General features: G+C 35.1%; 1 protein-coding gene across 1 annotated transcript in view; it reads right to left on the bottom strand.

Moving 5' to 3' along the window:
• LOC308507629 (uncharacterized protein) overlaps window positions 1-15,990 on the bottom strand; it is a gene marked incomplete at its 5' end in the record, with an annotated part of 186,090 nt that extends 170,100 nt beyond the window's left edge. The window contains 2 exons of the mRNA XM_081072827.1: window positions 13,343-13,350; window positions 15,888-15,990. Of these exons, the coding sequence (XP_080928953.1) occupies window positions 13,343-13,350; window positions 15,888-15,990 (111 nt within the window). The remainder of the gene's footprint in view (window positions 1-13,342; window positions 13,351-15,887) is intronic.
• Between the last annotated feature and the right edge of the window lie 3,190 nt (window positions 15,991-19,180).

Raw genomic sequence — 19,180 nt, 5'->3', positions numbered from 1 at the left:
CTGGAATGTACCTCAAAAAATCATCTAATCAAGCTCTCTGCCCTCCAGCAGAGAACTCAATTCAACAAATTGTTATTAAAGCCTGTCCCATAACAGCCATTGTCCTAGGTCATGGAGCAGATTCATAAAACATGGCTCCTGGTCTTCAGAAATTCACATTCTTCTCAAGTAATAAATTAGGGAACTGAGTCCCAGGAAAGAATTGAGTTCTTTGCCCAGGATCACACAGCCCAGTGATCTTTAAAAAACACATCATCTTCAATGTACTCATGATTTCCTCTCAAAGTTGGAAAATCTTCTTGTCACATTATCAATAATGTGACAAAAACAGACTATGTGATGCTGGGAGAGTAATTTGTTCCTTGCTTTATATTAAAAAAAATACTATAGCAATAACAAAAAAGTAAAGATAAAGAGAGAAAGCTGAAACACTCAAATTAGGAGCTGGGATATAACCACAGACAGAGATTATTCTATTAAAAGATAACATCAAACCCTCGAGAGAAATAGTTTTCCAAGAAAATATGAATGACAAAAGTAGAAAACTGAAATATACTCATTAAAATGGAAGAAATGAGAAAAGTTATAAAACACTGCACGTGCTGTCCCTCCACACCCTAAAACTGGGGTAATTCTTTCAAACATTCAAGGAACAGATTCTATTATAAGTTCTTCTCAAAGAAGCACCTTGTCTTTAGTACTCATGGAGGTATCGCCAATACCCAGCACAGTACCTGACACATAATGACATTTAATATAGGTACTATTCGAATAAAATAGAAATGGTATTTGCTATTGAAAATATTTCATACAATAAAGAATGGATGCTACCATAGTTTTACTAGCAAGCTAGCACAATTCTAATAGAAAAACAAGAGAATTACCAAGCAGAAAACTGTGCACCTACAATCTTACTTATAAATATTAAGGCTAAAATTTTCAACCAAACATTAGCAAATGAATCCCAGGGTATATAGAAAGAAAAATGCTCAATGACAAAGTAGAGTTTATACTTTGAATACAAGAGTTGTTCAATGCTAGGAGAGATATTTATACAAATCAACTTACTGTTTACTTAAAGACTCATCTGACCATCCCAAGACATGCATTTTTGACAATAATTATTGTGTATACTTGGCAAAAACTCTTAAAAAATAGGGAAAAAGAAGATATTCCCTTAGTATAATATTTTAGAAAAACATCGTAACTCAAATAGAATGCCAGCATTAAGTTTAATAATGAAATAAATTATATTAAATTAGGAAGAAGACAGAGATGTCCTTTTGTACTGTGATTATCTAATAAGATTCTAGAAGTTTTCCAATGTGATCAGACAGTAGAACAAAATAAAAGCTATAAATATTGAAAATGAAGAAATTATCATTGTTTTTATATGATTTAATTTTATAGCTGGAAAAACCAAGAGACTCAATTGAAAATGTGTATTAATTAAAAATAGTATTAGACAAAGTGCTGACCACAGAAATAAATTAATATAATATATTTCATAAAAATTAATAAGTAACAATATTTTAATAATTAGTATGCAATTAATAAAGTAATATAATAAAAATTATTCCATTTGAATTAGCAACAATCGTGAAAATACATCAGGATTGAATTTAACAAGAATTGTGAAGACTAGGCAGAAAAAAACTCACAATATTCCACTTAAGAATATAAATAAAAATTAATAATGGAAATACTGATTTTCTAAAAATAAAAAAGGAAAATATTTAAAATAAATGTTGCAGACACATTAATAGATTTTTCTGCATATAAAAATCTTTACATAGCAAAAAAATATGTCTAATGAGGCAAACAAGTAATTTGCAAAGTGATAACTGCAAATGAATAAAATTAAGGAAATGTTTTTACTATTCCTTGTAATTAAATAAATATAAATATAAATGGGCACTATTGACGGTCAATAAAATGATGACTAAAAAGAATATTGCAACTAAATGCTTGGGAACTTTGAATTTTTTTTTTAAATTTATTGGGGTGACAATTGTTAGTAAAATTACATAGACTTCAGGTGTACAATTGTGGATTACATCATCTATAAATCCCACTGTATGTTCACCACCCAGAGCCAGTTCTCCTTCTATCACCATATATTTGATCCCCCTTACCCTCATCTCCCACCCTCCAACCCCCTTACCCTCTAGTAACTACTAAACTATTGTCTGTGTCTATGAGTTTTTCTCATTTGTTTGTCTTGGGGAGCCCTGAAATTTTACACACTCGTACAGCTGGGAATGTACACTGGCACAGAATTTGGGGAAGAATTTTATTAATATATATTAAAATTGAGTATATGCATTGCCTTTAACCTAGAAATTAAATTTTGGGAATTTATCCTAAGGAAAATAATTGGACATGTGCACAAGACGTATACATAAGAATACTTAACTACATTATTGTTTTCAAAAGAGAAACAAAGCATTAATACTATAAATATCCATCAATAGGGGAATAGTTAAATCAATTATGGTTTTTATGTACAAATTCTCTGCTGCCTTTAAACATGATGATATATATCTGTAGTTTTTGACATGAAAAGCTGTCTATGAATAGATTTAAATAATACAAAAGAATCAAACAAACAATAATACAAGTTAGAAAACCTTTGTAAGGAAATAATTTCCATATAACTCGAACTCTTTCATGTATAAATAAGTTCTGGAAGGAAATAATATTCACAGTCAAATTATGGGTCTTTATCTTCTTCTGCATGCTTTCCTAATTTTCTTCAGTGAGTATAATATGCTTTTTAAAAAAAGACTACATTTTTAGAACAGTTTTAGGTTAATAGCAAAATTAACGGGAATGTACAGAGATTTCCCATATATCCCCTACCCTGACACATGCATAGCCTCCTTTATTTTCCATATCTATTTCAATGTGAAAAAATGAAAGTTTAAGAAAATATATATTATTTTGGGGTTAGGAAAGCTCTGAGAGGTGAGCTGGTCCTGTATATTGAACAATATAGAGAAAAATCTATACCCAAGGACATGGACACCTAATAATAATTTTGTTGGTTCTGAAGCAGTTAAAATTGTTTCCTGTGTAAGTCATCTTTCCTTGATGGGCATATACACAGCTGTATTTGAAAATGAATAAGCCAAGTGAAAAACTTTCTTTTCTAGAGCGTTTATGCCCTGCCTAAGTAACGATAAACAAACCATCCTTACATAGCCAGGATTGAGAAAGGCCTGTCTTGTAAACATACAAAATATGTTCCTCATTTAAAAAGCTAGCCTTCTGGATAAGAGTATAAATTGGTACAATCATTTTGGAAATCTAACAATGCCTATTAAAGTTAAATATATACCTTTGACTTTGTAATTCCACTCCTAGGTTTACACCCAATAAAAACTAACGCTTATGTTCACCGAAAGTCCTATACAAGAATGCTCAGGGCAGTTTCATTAATAAAAGTTAAGAACTGGAAATGAACCAAATGTCCATGAAAAGAAAATTGTGATATATTCGTAATGGAATACCACATAGCAATGAAAAGAAACCAACGCAACAACATAGATGAAGCTCACAGACACAATTCTGAGTAAAAGAAACCAGTCATAAACACATCATTACTATTTGATTCCATTTATATCAGTTCAAAAATTTTAAACAAAGTAATAAACACTTAGAAATCAGAATAATAGTTGGCTTAAGAATTGTTATTTCCTTAGAAGGGGACAAGGGAACTTTTGAGGTGCTAAAAATATCTTGATCTGGATGAAGGTTAAATGGATATATACATATGTAAACATTTACTGAACTAAACATGTAGGTTTGTGAATTTAACTTATGTAAAAATTATACCTTGATTAAAAAGTTTTCTAAATTAATTAAAAATATAAGCCAATCTTTCCAGAAAGAAAAAAAAAACAAAAAAAAACCCAAAAAACATTAGGTCAGCATACTAAGCAGAAGCTCTTTCCGGATGAATGTTACATAGTCAGCACATTTTCAAGTGGTGGGAAGATTATTATATCATCTGAATACACCTCTTTATTACAACTGGCCAGCAGTCATTTACAGATTGTTCATCAATATTTAAACATACTGTCTGGATACATTTTTAAAAAGCTTTTAATACTTTTCAGTTGAGGTACATTGGTGTCATTTCCAAGATCATGCTCTTGACTTGAAGTAATTGAAAACTCCAGTGCAGATTGCCTAATCCTAGTAACAAAGAAATCCGTTGCTTTTTTGCCTTTTATTTTATTTTTGTATTCCTTTATTTCAGGCTCAGCATATTCACTCTGCTTAAATAAGTCTTCAAATGTGAAATTCCTGCCTGGATCTTTCCAATTTGCTCACCATTTTAATGTTGCCAAACTCCTTCCACCCGAGGGCTCTGAGTCAGGCCTATGTTGGCAAATCTGTTTGATGGTTTGTCTGTGAAAGAGGGAGGATGGAGCATCATTTGCCAAGGGTAAACTGTAAAAATGTCGTGAGCTGTTCTCACAACTTTAAGATCCCTTTCAAATTATTTAATTCTATCATTTCTCCACCGAAATATTTCATTTCCAAGGAGTATTCAGGGTAGGAAAAATGCAAGCACTGTACTACTGAGTTACAAAATTACTTAGCGTAGTAACTAATTTATGCATCTTGCTTTCAGACCATTTATTTATTCTCCAATGCTGTCCTAAGCTTCCTTAAGAGCGCTATTCCCCTGAAAATAGAACTCAGACCTGCCAATTAATAAACTTCCAGATTCTTCCAATTAATAGTTTCCTTTCAGTATGAACATTCTGTCATTAAAAGTTGAATCTTTTGTCAGGTGTCCAAACTTCCTAAATTGTTTTCTTTTCTTTTTGGAGATATTGTGACTCTTCAGATAAGATGACTATGCTTTCTTTCATTTCTTTCTCCTTCACATTGCCCTTTTCCAAGATGGTATTTGGGTATCTTGGGAGTAAGATGGGAGAGGTGTCACTAGTCTGACTTCATAGTTGCAGAATGTAGCATTTCCTGGACTGTTGTGTGTCTTCTGCTCCCTCAGGTATCCTTCTGAGGATATGTCCCTTGTCTGGTAGCTTTTGTGATGTATGTCCTATTGCCGTTTATACCTAAAGTTGGCAGGTTGATCGCTCGCATTTGGGTCAAGATTCAGTGGTGTTCCCTGATAGTTTCAGTCTCAACCTCTCTTCTATTCTAATTGGGGTCATAAAGGTCTCTGAATATCTGCACATTCTCCACCTAGCCCTTGGCCTATATGTTCCACCCTACAAGACCCTTGCCTCTTGCCTGAGTAAGTCACAAGACAGGGACAGTGACTTCAGCTCAGCCTCCTTGGTCTGCCTCTGGGACCTGTGGAAGTTTCTAAAATCAGGCCATAGGACAGCATTCCTCAAGCAACAACTTGGGGGACTTGAAACACAGGTTGCTGGGCTCCATTCTCGGAGTGTCTAATTCAGCAGGTCAGTAAAGGGTCCAATAATATACACCTCTAACACGTTCCCGGGTGGTGCTGATGTTGATGCTAATGCTGCTGCTGTTGTCACTCATTGAGAACCACTGGCTATAGGAGAACCAAGCCACGCTCAGAGAAGCTGAAACTTTGGTACTTTCAATTTTACCTGAATATGACTTCTTATGGTTGATGACAGCCTATGAGATTGTTACTTTCTGGAATCGCTCAAGTTAATTAAAAAAAAAAAAAATAGCTCCCTGGTTTTAATGTTCCCCTTACCTAACACCCCAACGTCTTACCTTTACCTCCCTGGTTTTGATGTTCCCATTACCTAATACCTCACCCCCACCTTTACTTCCTTACATCTTTTCATCCTTTCACAACCTTTTCAAACCAGAATAAGTGTAGCTGGCTTTCCCATCTCCTATACGCAATATTCTCTTACCCTGGGCAACAAGCCAAAGAGCACAGCTGCCATAGGAATGCAGGGCTTCATCTCTGTACTTTATAGAAGACCTGGTTCTAGAAATGGTCAAGATATTTGGAAATGCCTTTCTCAAGAAAGCCTGGCCTTTGGCCCCCTTTCCTCTATAGCAGCAGGCAGTTGGATGTCTCAAGTTAGCTAAAGGGAAGGTTTTGGCCATGACAATGCAAGGTACAAAGGTCATTAATACTTAGCTAAGTTATTCCTGTTGCAAATAATGTTCATTGAAAACCCCATTCTAGTTCTTTCTTTGAGGGCCTGGTGGCCAAAGGGCTGAAATTATAGAGCACACTGCATATTATAAAGTAGAAAGCAGATCTATCTGTAGTGCTAAAACAGTAGTTAAATTACTTAATTAAACATTATGGAACCCAAAATCCCTATATACTGTAATCATCTTCAAATATGCACTTTCCTGCCAATAGCTATATTTTGCCAGGTTGTGGAGACAAAGCAAGTTGGCAAGATGATGAGAAACCTGTAATCGGCAGCATGGAAAATCTTTCTGCTGCCAATTTCATGGGCAGGTGTCTGGGATTTGATAAGATGTGAGAGGAAAATTTGTTGCTATGATTCTGAACTTTATAGAAAGCTACTTCCTGCTATTTTAATGTTCATGACCCCAAATCTATGCTGGGGAAATTTATTTTATGTAGTTTTGCTACCTCAGTTGGCCTACCAACATACCATAACTCTCTAACTTTGGGGAAGAAATATGATACTTACACAGGTGTAAAGTTCACACAACAAATGAGATTCCATAGAAACAAGCAACCTCGATTCTTTTGTGCAAATTACATTGAGTATTTCCTGTTTGTGACGTCTTGGCATTGAATTCTGTTGAAGTTACTGAAATGCCTTTAAAGACAATCAGTGTTTAAACTATACCAAAGGCATAATCGTTGGGGTATTTGCCATGGGCACTAGCCAGGGATGGAGCACAAAATTGCCCCCTTTCTGATAAAGGAAACATTTTGTTAAGCCTTTGTTTACTTTTGGGTTTGGTCTTACAGCATCAAATTTCTATTAATATGGACAACAAGGATACTTTTATACTAAAAAAAGGCAGCATCATTGTACGTTATTCATTGGCCCCATTTCAAGTTCTGACCCTGAACACCATCTCTGTTCAGTGAAGCTGTTCTTCTTTGTAAAACTCACCACTAGAATCGGGATCTGTTTTTCCTAAAGTGGATCCTGGCACTCCTATTTTACCTAGTCCATTTTTTTTTTGCAAGTTTTTATACTTTCTTTTTCACAAGGACCTGTCTTTAATGTAAAAGACTTACTCAGAAGTGAAGAAAGCCATTTGCAGGGAGTCTACACTGAGTAATATTTGGCTTTTAATCAGCTTAACGTAATAAAAATATATGGAACCAGAGATGAGGAAAACTGAGTTGATCTTATAATTCAGGCACTATATTGTATATCCTGGAGCAGGTAGCCTTTCTTCTCTGGATCTCTTTTATAGAATAGAAAGCTGGACCAGAAGATGTCTATTTTCCTTCTCATATTAGGTTTGAAGAATATGAAGATTCATGTTGGGATGCTGTAGGAGACCTTGGCTTGCTCACATTGCCTCTAAGCTGCACAGGGCCATCCTAATCTGCTTCAGTCCAGTAAGGAATCCAGCAAGATGCCTACAACTGTGTGTGTGTGTGTGTGTGTGTGTGTGTGTGTGTGTGTGTGTGTGAAGGGGGTGGTACAGAAGCTACGTCAAAGACTTATTTCTAAGTCTTTTGCAGAGTCTTACCTCCTAGGGTGCTAACTGAACACCCAACATATTTGTCCCCAAAGAGTCCCCACAGCTTTTGGGCTGCTCTGTGAAAGAGCTTAGCTACAAGAACGGAAGCATTTGGCTGTGGGCATCTTATAATAGAGAATGCATAGTTTCCTCCTCCTCTTATATTCAGGATTTTTATTGCCAAACAATATGTTAGCTAGAGATGAGGCTAACATACATTACTATTTACAAGATCTTCTCACTGTTTCCTACATTTTTGTGCTTCTAGAGATGTTTTTGGCCCCTTCAGGAAGCCCCTTTCCTCTACACATTAATTTCATCACAAATGACATTTTAGAACTTATATTGGATCATGGATCATGAACCAATACGTTTCTAAGATATATGTCAAGGCCTGCGGAAAGATTAAAAGCTGATCAAGACATGACCTGGGATGTTTTCCAAGGTAGCGAGTGTGTTTAGGATCCTTAGCACTTCAAGTCAGGAGGACAAACCATGGTTTCTACACCTGACAGTTCTACAAATTTGGATAAGTCCATTAGTGAACAGCCAGTCACAATATATTAACTTGTCATCTATAGCTGAGTTAAGTCCCTAAAACAAGACTCTGGTGATGCTTTACTTACATCTATAATAACCCTATTCTAGTTGAATCTAATTTTAATACCTCCATATAACATGTCAGGAAGGGAATTATATGTACAAACTAGCTTTTAATTAAGAGGAAAAGAACCTGTGTGTACTTGGCTGCTTGGTGTTATTTTAGTTTCCTTAATGTGTAACATGGCATATCAGCAATTAAGTGGCTTTTGATTAATAAGTAAGTGTTTCAAAGCTACGGAGACTGAAATAAGATAAACATATATTAACAGAGTGGGAACAATAATAAAAGGAAATAAGTGTCACTGGTTTAAAATGCATATTATAAGTGTTTCAAAAATGCATAAAAATGCAGTTATTAAACCAGACCATGGGTCTATTTTACTGAAGTAATTAAATACTCTCATCAAGTTTATGACTCCTTGGATCATTTTAGGGACTGAACATTGGAGGGAAATGTTAATTGCGGGCGTAATGGATGGCACACAGCTTGACTTCTTGACATAAGTGGACACAGTGGCTGAGGCTTAAAGCCCATTTGCTACAGAAAATTTGTGGCCTATTGAATTTGGGGGTTGAAGGGAGAAGAGGTTTCAAACAGATTGCACCATTGCCAGTGTTTTCTTTAAATTGCTATATAATTATAATATTCATAATAACAACAACAATAATAATAGTGAAGTCTTATTGAGAATTAAATACATGATAGGCACTATCTTAGATAGTTAATAGATATTAACTCATTTGAACTTGATGCAACCACATTGGATAAGAAACATTCTGTCATCATGCTGATCATTATAACCCTCCCTTCTGACCCTCCAAATTAAAGGTGCTCTCTTATCCCTTGAGCTGCCTGGATCTCTCTCTTCTGAACATGCCTCATCATAGGCACCTTTATTTCCATTTACCACTCTCCAGCCCTCTCATCGTAGAATCTAAGCTGACTGAGGTCAGAGGCTGTATTTTAGTAATCACTGCATCTTCACCGTGCCTAGCTCACAGATGCCTCTCACATACTTGTAGAATAGAAGATCTGATAAATAAAGAAATACTATGCCGCTATTTATTTTCTTTCAAAGAATATTTTGGGATGTGTTTTAAATATTCATAACTTCTTTTTTATTAGTTTCAGGTGTACAAAACAATGTAATAGTTAGACATTTACACCCCTCACAAAGTGATAATCCCCCTCCCCCAACCTACTACCCCTCTGACGTCATATGTAGTTGTTACAATTCCACTGACTCTATTTCCTGTACGGTACTCCATATCCTGGGACTTTATATATATTTAATTGTAGTTGACATTCAATATTATTTAGCTTCAGCTTCGGGTGCACAGTGCAGTGGTCAGGCATCGACACAGGCCATGAAGTTGTCTCCCTAATGAGACAAGCCCATCTGACACCCTACAAAATCTTTAGAACATTACTGATTATATTCCCCAAACTGTCTTTCATATCCCCAATATTGGGGCTACTAATTTGTGCTTTCTAATCCCTTTACCTTTGCCCCCCTCTCCAGTCCCCTCCCAAGTAGCAACCATCAGTCTCTATATCTCTGAGACTATTTCTGTTTAGTTTGCTCATTCATTCTTTTCCAAACGGAGAAAGACAAATATGATATTCACAGCTTCCTGATTTAAAAGTCAGAAAATCTAGTTACAAAGTAGTATGTAAAATTTGATTCTCATTTGCAAAAATGTTATTATGTATAAAAACACAGATTAGAATACGTGTATATACAAATATTAAGAGTGGTCATCTCTGAACAGGAAGATAATGGATAATCTTATTGCCTTTCTATGTTCTAAAACAAAGATGTTTTAAGACTATAGTAAATGCTGACTGTTAAAATATTTATCGATTTGAATAAAATCAAAGATTTTGTACAATTACTTTTGCTGAATATTTAACGACCAAAAAATGAACAGAAAAACAAACAAACAAACAAAAAACCCTAACAGCCAAAAAGAGTTTCATAGACACTTCTAAGTGAGGATTTTATCTGTTCTTTGGGGAAAAAAAAAATCCCCATTTTACTGATTAAAAGCTGAGTAAAGTATCACCAAGCCTTTTTCCCATTTGCGTCTTCTACAAAGGCTTACTCCATTGTTTGGTCCCAAGACAAAGGTGTAGGAACATCAGAACTCTTTGACACTCCACATATAGAATCTTGCTTAAAGATACCAGTCTAGAGGTAAGCCAAGAAAAGAAGACTTCCTTAGACCTCTATACCCCTCTGAGGCACACTGAAATTTTGGTACTGTGAATTGGGGTTGTTTTCAACAAACTTGCTTTGAACAACTGTAGTCAGGATCCTTTAAAACCATCTTGCCAAGGTTCTTATTGATCAAAGACCTTCTTCCCTTTCAAAGCTAAGTGACTGCTATGAAGAAAAGATTTCTAACAGATCTCAGCTAAAGTCTGCACGGAATTACTTAAGGGTTAGCTTATGCCAACATGGCAAATTTTGCAGCAGGTTTTTAATCTATAGATATTAAAAGAGGTATCTATCTTGCTGCCATAGTTAAGTAAAACTTATTCTTTCCGCTTTTTGGCTGCAGTAATAATTCTATGCTTAGTTACTTTGTGTAAGGTTTCAATTGGTCATGTAATGGAGGATAAGTGATGGGTATGGGAGAAATCTAATCTAAAAGGTGGAACCATTTTGCCATAAAACCCTTTTCTATTTGATGAAACTAGCCAGGTATGGCGTGGATTAAATCTATTTAATTTAAAAATAGATTGGCACTTGGAAAAATCTGACTTTATCAGATTGGAATCTTTGTTACTCCCAACCTACTGACTGTTTTATGTAATGTTTACCTATCTTTCCAAGATCCATGCTATTGTACTTATTTATTCTACTTGATCATAAATTATCAAAACTCTCTTTTTCAAGAGAGAACAAGAAAGTGTTTCAGTATTTTTTCTCTTCAACATAAGTACACTAAAATTGTAGTATCCAGAGCCTCTTCATATAGTTTGCCACTGTTAAAAGAATGAAGAAAAATATATACACCATTTTTAAAATTCATTTTTACTCCTGTTATTCAAATAATGGACGCTCATCGTAGAAAAAGTTGAACATCCGGAAGCAAAAATGAATATAAAACAATTCATATTTTCACTGTCTTGAGATAACCACTGCTAACATTTGATGTATAACCTTTTAGAGTTTTCCCCCATTTTGTAGATAGATAGATAGACTGACAGATAATGTATTTATGCAAAAATGTGATCATAATTTTATAGTATCATAATCTGTTTTCTATTTCTTTGCAACATAGCAAAAACATCTATATTACAAATGTAATTATACATGTATATCTTTATAGTCTGCTTGGTATTCCATTATTTGCTAGTATCACAACTAAATAATACTTTATTTTTGGAGATTGAAAATATTTTAAACTATTTTTTATAAATATTATTATAGGTAATATCCTTTTCATTGAATTCCTAATCACTTCCTAAGGTTACATTTTTATAAATGTAATTTCTTGCTCAAAAGTATGCATGTTTTAAAGCTTTTGTGGTTTATTGCCAGATTATCAAACAAATGGCACCATTTTTCCCCTCAACACCATTTATAAGAGTGCCATTTTCCCAAACCTTCCGCAATACAGTGTTATCACTTTTACCTTTTAAATATAACAGCATAAAAATAACAACTGAGCATTTTGAATTTCTTTATTAGTGAAGTTGAAATTTTTTCATATGTTTATCATTTAATTGTATTTATTCTTTTGTGAACCTCCTGCCTTACTGATATTTTTTAATTGGTAACTTTTAAATGTTTTAATATGGTAAACTTTGGTAAACTTTCCCATATTTCTAATATGGTAAACTTTCCCATATTTCTAATATGGTAAACTTTCCCATATTTCTTTTTAAGAAACGTATATATTCAGGATATTAATACCTTTATTGCCATATGTGAAGATAGTACTACTTTTCCTAATTTTCATTTGTGTTGAATTCTATTCATGTTTTTAAATACCTCTATTTAAAGTTCTTAAACACAAAACTGTCAAAAAAGTTGTCAAAATTGAATTATTCATAGAAGTATTAGTCTGAGTAACATTAAAGTCTAGCTTGACCCCTTTTTCCCAAGCTGGACAAAATTTAAACCCAACCTGAGAGATTTATATCGGGTCCTTTCCTTTGCAAATTCAAACAAAAAATAAAATAACAATGATAATATGTTGACCTTGTACCTTGTATATCAAGGTTTGACCCTGTATGTCAGGGTCTGTTATTAAAGAGATAAAAACAATTTCTCCAAACACTTTTTTATCTCATATTTCTTCAAAGAATACTTATATTTTTTTATGAATCTAGTTAATGTGTGGGTACTTATATTAACAATTCCAAATTCAGCTTCAGGTGTAAAACAAAGATGAATTCCAACAAGACATTGATTTGCAGGCATCTGATAAATGACAGTGGCTTAGATTCATGTCTACTTTTTGCCAGACAGATGTTCTTGAATAAAGGCATAAACAAAGTTCAATCTACACATGGCAACTTCTAACAGACTTGGGGTTCTTGATGAGTTTAGTAAGTAATATCATTTTACCAGGAATTGGTACACTTGATGTGTGTCCGCCACTCATATGTGCCACAGTATTCCTGTAACTCGGAGTAGTTTTCTCTCCTAGGACAACACCTTGCTCACACACATACCACTTAGGATCTCTGTTGCTTTTAGGGATGGTGTTGACAAAAATATATCCTTGGCCCCTCCTTACCCCTGTGATGACCATCAGCAGAAAAGAAAAATAAGGCCAAATTGTGTACACGTTCTGAGAATTCCAATGGTACTTGCCTACATTGTGGGTGTTTGAGTGTGTGTGTGTGTGTGTGTGTGTGTGTGTGTGTGTGTGTGTGTGTGAAAGGGGCCACAGAATATTAGGAGAATCCCTTGAAAGCTATGAGTCTTACTGTTAAAATGAACACATACACATACAGAAAATATTTTGCACATAATTTGTGGAGGTGCAGACTTCCGTCTGATGTCCAAAAGGTTAAAACTTTTTATTCTACAATAATATGAATTCTAATACTTACCTGAGGATCTGAAAAGCAGCAAGAAATGATCACATTCACCAGGAGACCCCCCCAGTCTGATTCTGAATGTTAGACTGTGATATGAATTACATCATCCATGACTTTGCCAACAGAATGCCCTCCTGTGTCAAAAAACTTTTGAAGACGAGAAATGACAGCTGATCCAATTATGTTGTTCCAGGAGAGTGGACTACATACTTCGTGAATGCACCAGTGTGTAATATACAGCCTACCCTGTCTAAGATTATTTATCATTTCCATCACCCACCAGGAAGCTTGTGTTTCTTCTGATGTGAGTGGTAAGTGCCTCCTTGCACGGCGCATATCATTCTTCATGAAGCATTGACTAGATCGGTGAGAAAACCGATGTGTTCTCTTTCTGAATCATGCACAACCCCCACCTTCTCTCATTTGTTCTCTTTCTCTCTTGCTCTAACTTTTATCAGTTGACTATAATATATGTCCTTCTAATAATCAAAACATAAAAGATGACTTCAAATTTGTGTTGTATTTGTTGACCATTTCATTGAGATCTGGGGACACTGACAAAATGTTGAGAAACACATACCCATTAGAATTTAAAATAAAATCATCGTAATCAGGTTATAGGATAAAGTGGTTTCCCTGACAATACAGACATTTCTAATTGAAACGAAAATTGATTACAAAAGAAAAAAAGTGCGTGTGCACACACGCACACACACACACACTCACACACACACACACTTGCTGGCAATCTTTGGCATTCCTTGGCTTATAGAAGCATGTCTACCTTAGCCTTCACATGGCATCTCCCGGCATGCTTCCCCTGTGTCCAAATTTCCCTTTTTTAATAAGAACAACCATTATATTGGATGAGGGCCCATCTTCATGATCTCATCTTAATTTAACTAATTACATCTACAATGACCCTATTTTCAAATAAGGTCACATTACGAGGTACTGGGGGTTAGGATTTCAACATATAAATTTTAAGAGAGGGGATGAATACAGAGAGAGAGAGATAGAAAAGAGAGAAAGTGAGAGAGAGCCTCATTAGGTGTAATTTGTGACAAAGGAGTTCCCAAACACTACAGATTCGCTGCCTGCATAATTGGTGGCACCTTCAGTCTTTCAGTTCTTTGGGAATGCCCTGAAGTTGTGTGGTGCGTCTGAGAAGAAACAACTTTCTTAGACATCAGAGGGTTCAAGACGAAAAGAATGATTTACCCTCTGACCCCTTTCTACTCCAGTTTCAGGATTACAATGTACTTGAGGAGTCTCACCTGGACTTGTTCCCCTTTGTATTCTCCTGAAGCCCCCAGGTCTATCTGAATGAATTAGGAGTTAAGACCTCTCACCCAGGAGCAGCCTCAGCTCTAAATAGACCCAAATTTTCCTGGACAGATGCGGGACCCCTGGTTTGCTCTGCTGTACACATCCTTAAAAGTGTGAAAAATGTCTAAGAAATAGATTCTCGGTTCCCCTTCCCATAGGAGCAGAAAGATCCTGCAGTAAAAGAAGAGATATGAGTTAGAGTCAGACAGATGTATGTTAAACCCTGACCTCAATATTTCCTAGTTGTATGACCTTGGACAAGTTACTTAACCTCTGTGAAATACAATCTGTTTACTTCCACAAAGGTTTGGAAATGATCCCTTCACAAAGCTGTTTCAGTATAGAAGTAATACAGAGGGTGCCAAAAAAACGTATACACATTTTAAGAAAGGGAAAACTATTAAAATTGTACTACTCAATATATACTAATAACAAAAGATGAATACAAGTCACGTTTGACTTCTGCAATTACAAGAGGTGCTCAAAGTGGTTACCACCAGCATCCAGACACTTCTGATTACGGCGAACTACTGCTTGAGCAACGTTGACTAAAGTGTCCACTTATATACATTTTTTGGCACCCCCAGTATATGTGAAAGTACACAGTGAATGGCCATTAGCACATGTTGAGTACAAGTAGGATTCTCTTATTACACTAGGATTGTGATAACAGATTCTGAGTTAGGGGAGTTCTCAATAACCTAGTGATCTTTGGGTCCCCATGCTTGTGTGGATATGCCAAAACATTGTTACTTTAATGAGATATAGCTTGAACACATGACACTAAGTATTTAATATGTAGCAACCCAAATGATTTACATCTAGAAAGTTGCAAAGAAGAAGTGCTTTTTCTGACATTTACTCCATTCCTTCTCACACATTTGTCTCTTCACTTTGCTTTCTTCTGATTTAGTACAATAAGCTCTCATTGCCTTTTCCCACATGTCACTGAGTAAGAAAATATTCTGCTTGAGATTTTTTTTTGTGTGTGGAATATTTCACTTTTATTTCATTTTTTGAATAGGTAGTCATTTAGGGGTGAGCTCTGAAGGATACAAAATTCATCCCTACTCCCAAAATTTCCCTTAACAGCTAGGATGATTAAAATTTCCAATATTTAAAACTATTTTTTTAAGTTTAAGTGGTTTTAAATATGGAGAAGATACTATCTTAGCTAATTCCTGTCTTGATATCTTAGCACCTGTAGACACAGTAGACCGCTCCTTACCTGTAATCCCTTCTAGGACATCACACTCTTCTGCTTTCCCTAGTTCACATTCTATTCTCTCTCTTAGTTCTCTCCCCTCTTCTTGACTTCTAAATATTGGCATGGCCAGGGCTTACCACTGGTTTCCCCTTTTATCCTCCATACATTCCTGCTAAGCAATCTCATCTCATCCCATCCCATATCTCCAGCTCTGGCCTCTTCTAACAACTCCAGATTCAAAAATCTTGTTTCCGAATTTGACATTTTCACTTTGAGGTCTAATAGGTATGATCTTACTATATAAGACAATTAAATGTCTTTATTATATAAACTTGTGGTAGTAGGCTTTTTCAGCTACACGCAGCAAATGTATACACATGTTGAGCAGCAAAATACATGCTGACATACAGGGCATTACCTGCACTGTCATATAGAGAAGGAAACTCTGAGACCCTGAGGCTTAGGAAGGAGAAACCCTTGGCTGGCATGAGGGCAAGAGGGGAACAACTGGGAGAAGGAATACCAGTGGAAAACAACCTGACGTTTGGAATTATATACCCATAATTTGTACAGGTATATAGTCTATAAAATGCTTTCATGTCCATTAACTAATTTAGCAAAGTCTTGCTATCCTTCATCCTTTAGTTAACATAGAATCTAGCATACCTCACTGAGTATAGTAGTCCCCCCTTTATTCATGGGGAATACTTTCCAGGGCCCCCAGGGGATGACTGAAAACTCGGACAGTACCAAATCCTGTATGTACTATGTTTTCTCCTATACGTACATACTTATGGTAAAGCTTAATTTATAAATTAGGCAATTTAATAGATGTGTTCTTAGTACGTCTTAGCAATCTCAGTGTATGAGTTTTTTTTCTGTCCTTATTAAGTCAAGAACTTGCACATTTTCACTTAATGGAAGCACTTTCCAGCTTCTCTTTGGCATATCTGAATTGCCAGTGTCACTACGCTTGCTCTTTGGGGCCATTATTAAGTAAAATAAGGGTGACTTGAACATAAGAACTGTGGTACCGCATCAGTTGATCTGATAACCAAGATGGCTATTAAATGACTGACAGGTGGGTAGCATGTAGAGTGTGGATACACTGGACAAAGGGATAATTTACTTCCCAGGTGGCATGGAGCGGGATGGCACGAGATTTCATCACACTACTCACAATGGCATGCAATTTAAAACTTATAAATTATTTATTTCTGAAATTTTCCATTTAATATTTTCAAATTGTGATTGAACACAGGTGATTGAAATCATGAATAGCAAAACACGAATGGGAGGGAGTACTGTATCTCCAATATCATTCCCACATAGAGGGATTGTCATGAAAGACAACATTACATAATGAGTAGCATATAGATCTAGCTGATAAGAGAATGAGAAAGTCATTTACCATATCTGGATCTCAGTTTCCACATCTTTAAAATGAGGTTATTAAATTAATTGCTTTCTTTGTTTATTTTTAAGACTAGAGGTGACGTACAATTCCACATACTTACTCACTCAGTGTTTCATTTAATTAACATTCTGGAAAATAAGAATTTTGATTTATCCTCATCAATGTAGTAAAATATTAATCAGTGTACTTCAGAGGCATAGTACCTTCATAATAAAACAAAAAAATATTGATTTCATTGTTTGTGTTGACCATATCGTATTGTATTCATAAAAATTTGTCATCTCATAAAATGTCACTTACATGATATTCACTAATTCTCAGTTGACCAAAAAAAGCTTTCTACTTCAGAATAGTGCATAGTGCAGCTTATATTAACAGTATGAGATTATTATTTTATGTAGCCATCCTGTGACTTTTTTTAGAGCCCTCTGAAAGTCCAATTTCTAGATGTGTGTATCTCCTATTTGGTTGCTATTTTCCATCTTCTGACCTTCAAATGCTTTGCGGTTTGAAGAACTACTTAGAAACAGATGTACTTTCAATTCACAGAATATGTTAGAGTGCAAAGAATGCACCTAACTCATTTTCTTCAAAATCAACCTACTTTTCTTTTTTCCTTGTTCTGATATATTCCTGCTTGAAAAGTTAAATTATTTGTGTCCTAAAAAGTCAGACCCCAAGAGAAATAGAGTCTACACTGCCTGTCCACACCTTTACAATCTCACATGAGTAAATATTCAGGCAGCAGCAAAAGAAAAGTAGAGATGCCCATGTTCTGGCATTCGTATTTTCTGCTCTCCAAGGAGAGAGAAGACAGTGCTTTACCTACTGATAACTCAAAACTTGTCTCTTCCATGATCTTCCTGCTTATACTGACACTATTAGCTCCATGCTTTTTTTCTCCTTGGAAAGCTCTCATCTTAATGGATAGAAATATGGAGGGATGGCATTACCTGACAGGCCACTGTTTGGGGGGCATGCATGTGAATAAACTGCCTTTTGTATATAAAGTCACTGATATATTTTTAACTACATTGGATTCCAATTTGCCCTAATATTGAGATCAAAAGAAGCTCTTTTGTGTCATGCTTTGTCGAGACTGAGATTGTAAAAAATAATAATAAAATAAAAATAGCAACTATGTTACGAATTACATAAAGTAAAACATAGCTACTCAAGTTTTGTAAGACATAATTTGTGTTGGAATAAAAATTATGTAATCACCACTACATCAAGTTGGTGAAAGAAGTCTTTTTATGACAGTTCTTTATTATATTTCTAACACAGTTCTTATTTAAAAAATAATTTCCCAAACAATGATTCATTGTGTGACAATATTTTAGAGGTTTCTGTCACAACTTTCCACTGCTATTTTATTGTTTTAATAAAGAAAAATCTTAATTCATTATCCTTCTTACGCTTTTATACAAAGATTTATACAATGACCTTCCATTCTTTATTCAAAAATAATTTTAATAACATTTCCAATGAGCTTCAGAACCTTTTCACAAAGTTCAGTAAACCTTGGAAATTTAATTCTGCTTATTTTTCACATTTCAAACTATAATCATAAATTAAGTCCTGTGTGAATTTTTTTAATTAAAATTTATTGGGGTGACAATTGTTAGTAAAGTCACATAGATTTCAGTTGTACAATTCTGTATTACATCATCTATAAATCCCATTGTGTGTTCACCACCCAGACTCAGTTCTCCTTCCATCACCATATATTTGATCCCCTTTACCCTCATCTACCACCCACCTCCGCCCTTACCCTCTGGTAACCACCAAACTATTGTCTGTGTCTATGAGTTTTGTTTCTCATTTGTTTGTCTTGTTCTTTTGTTGTTTTTGGTTCATATACCACATATCAGTGAAATCACATAGTTCTCTGCTT

The sequence above is a fragment of the Rhinolophus hipposideros genome, assembly GCF_964194185.1.
Source record: "Rhinolophus hipposideros genome assembly, chromosome: 14".
In the NCBI taxonomy this organism is placed as follows: domain Eukaryota; kingdom Metazoa; phylum Chordata; class Mammalia; order Chiroptera; family Rhinolophidae; genus Rhinolophus; species Rhinolophus hipposideros.
Note: the sequence above shows the minus strand (reverse complement) of the source record. Positions and strands in the feature narration are given on the sequence as shown.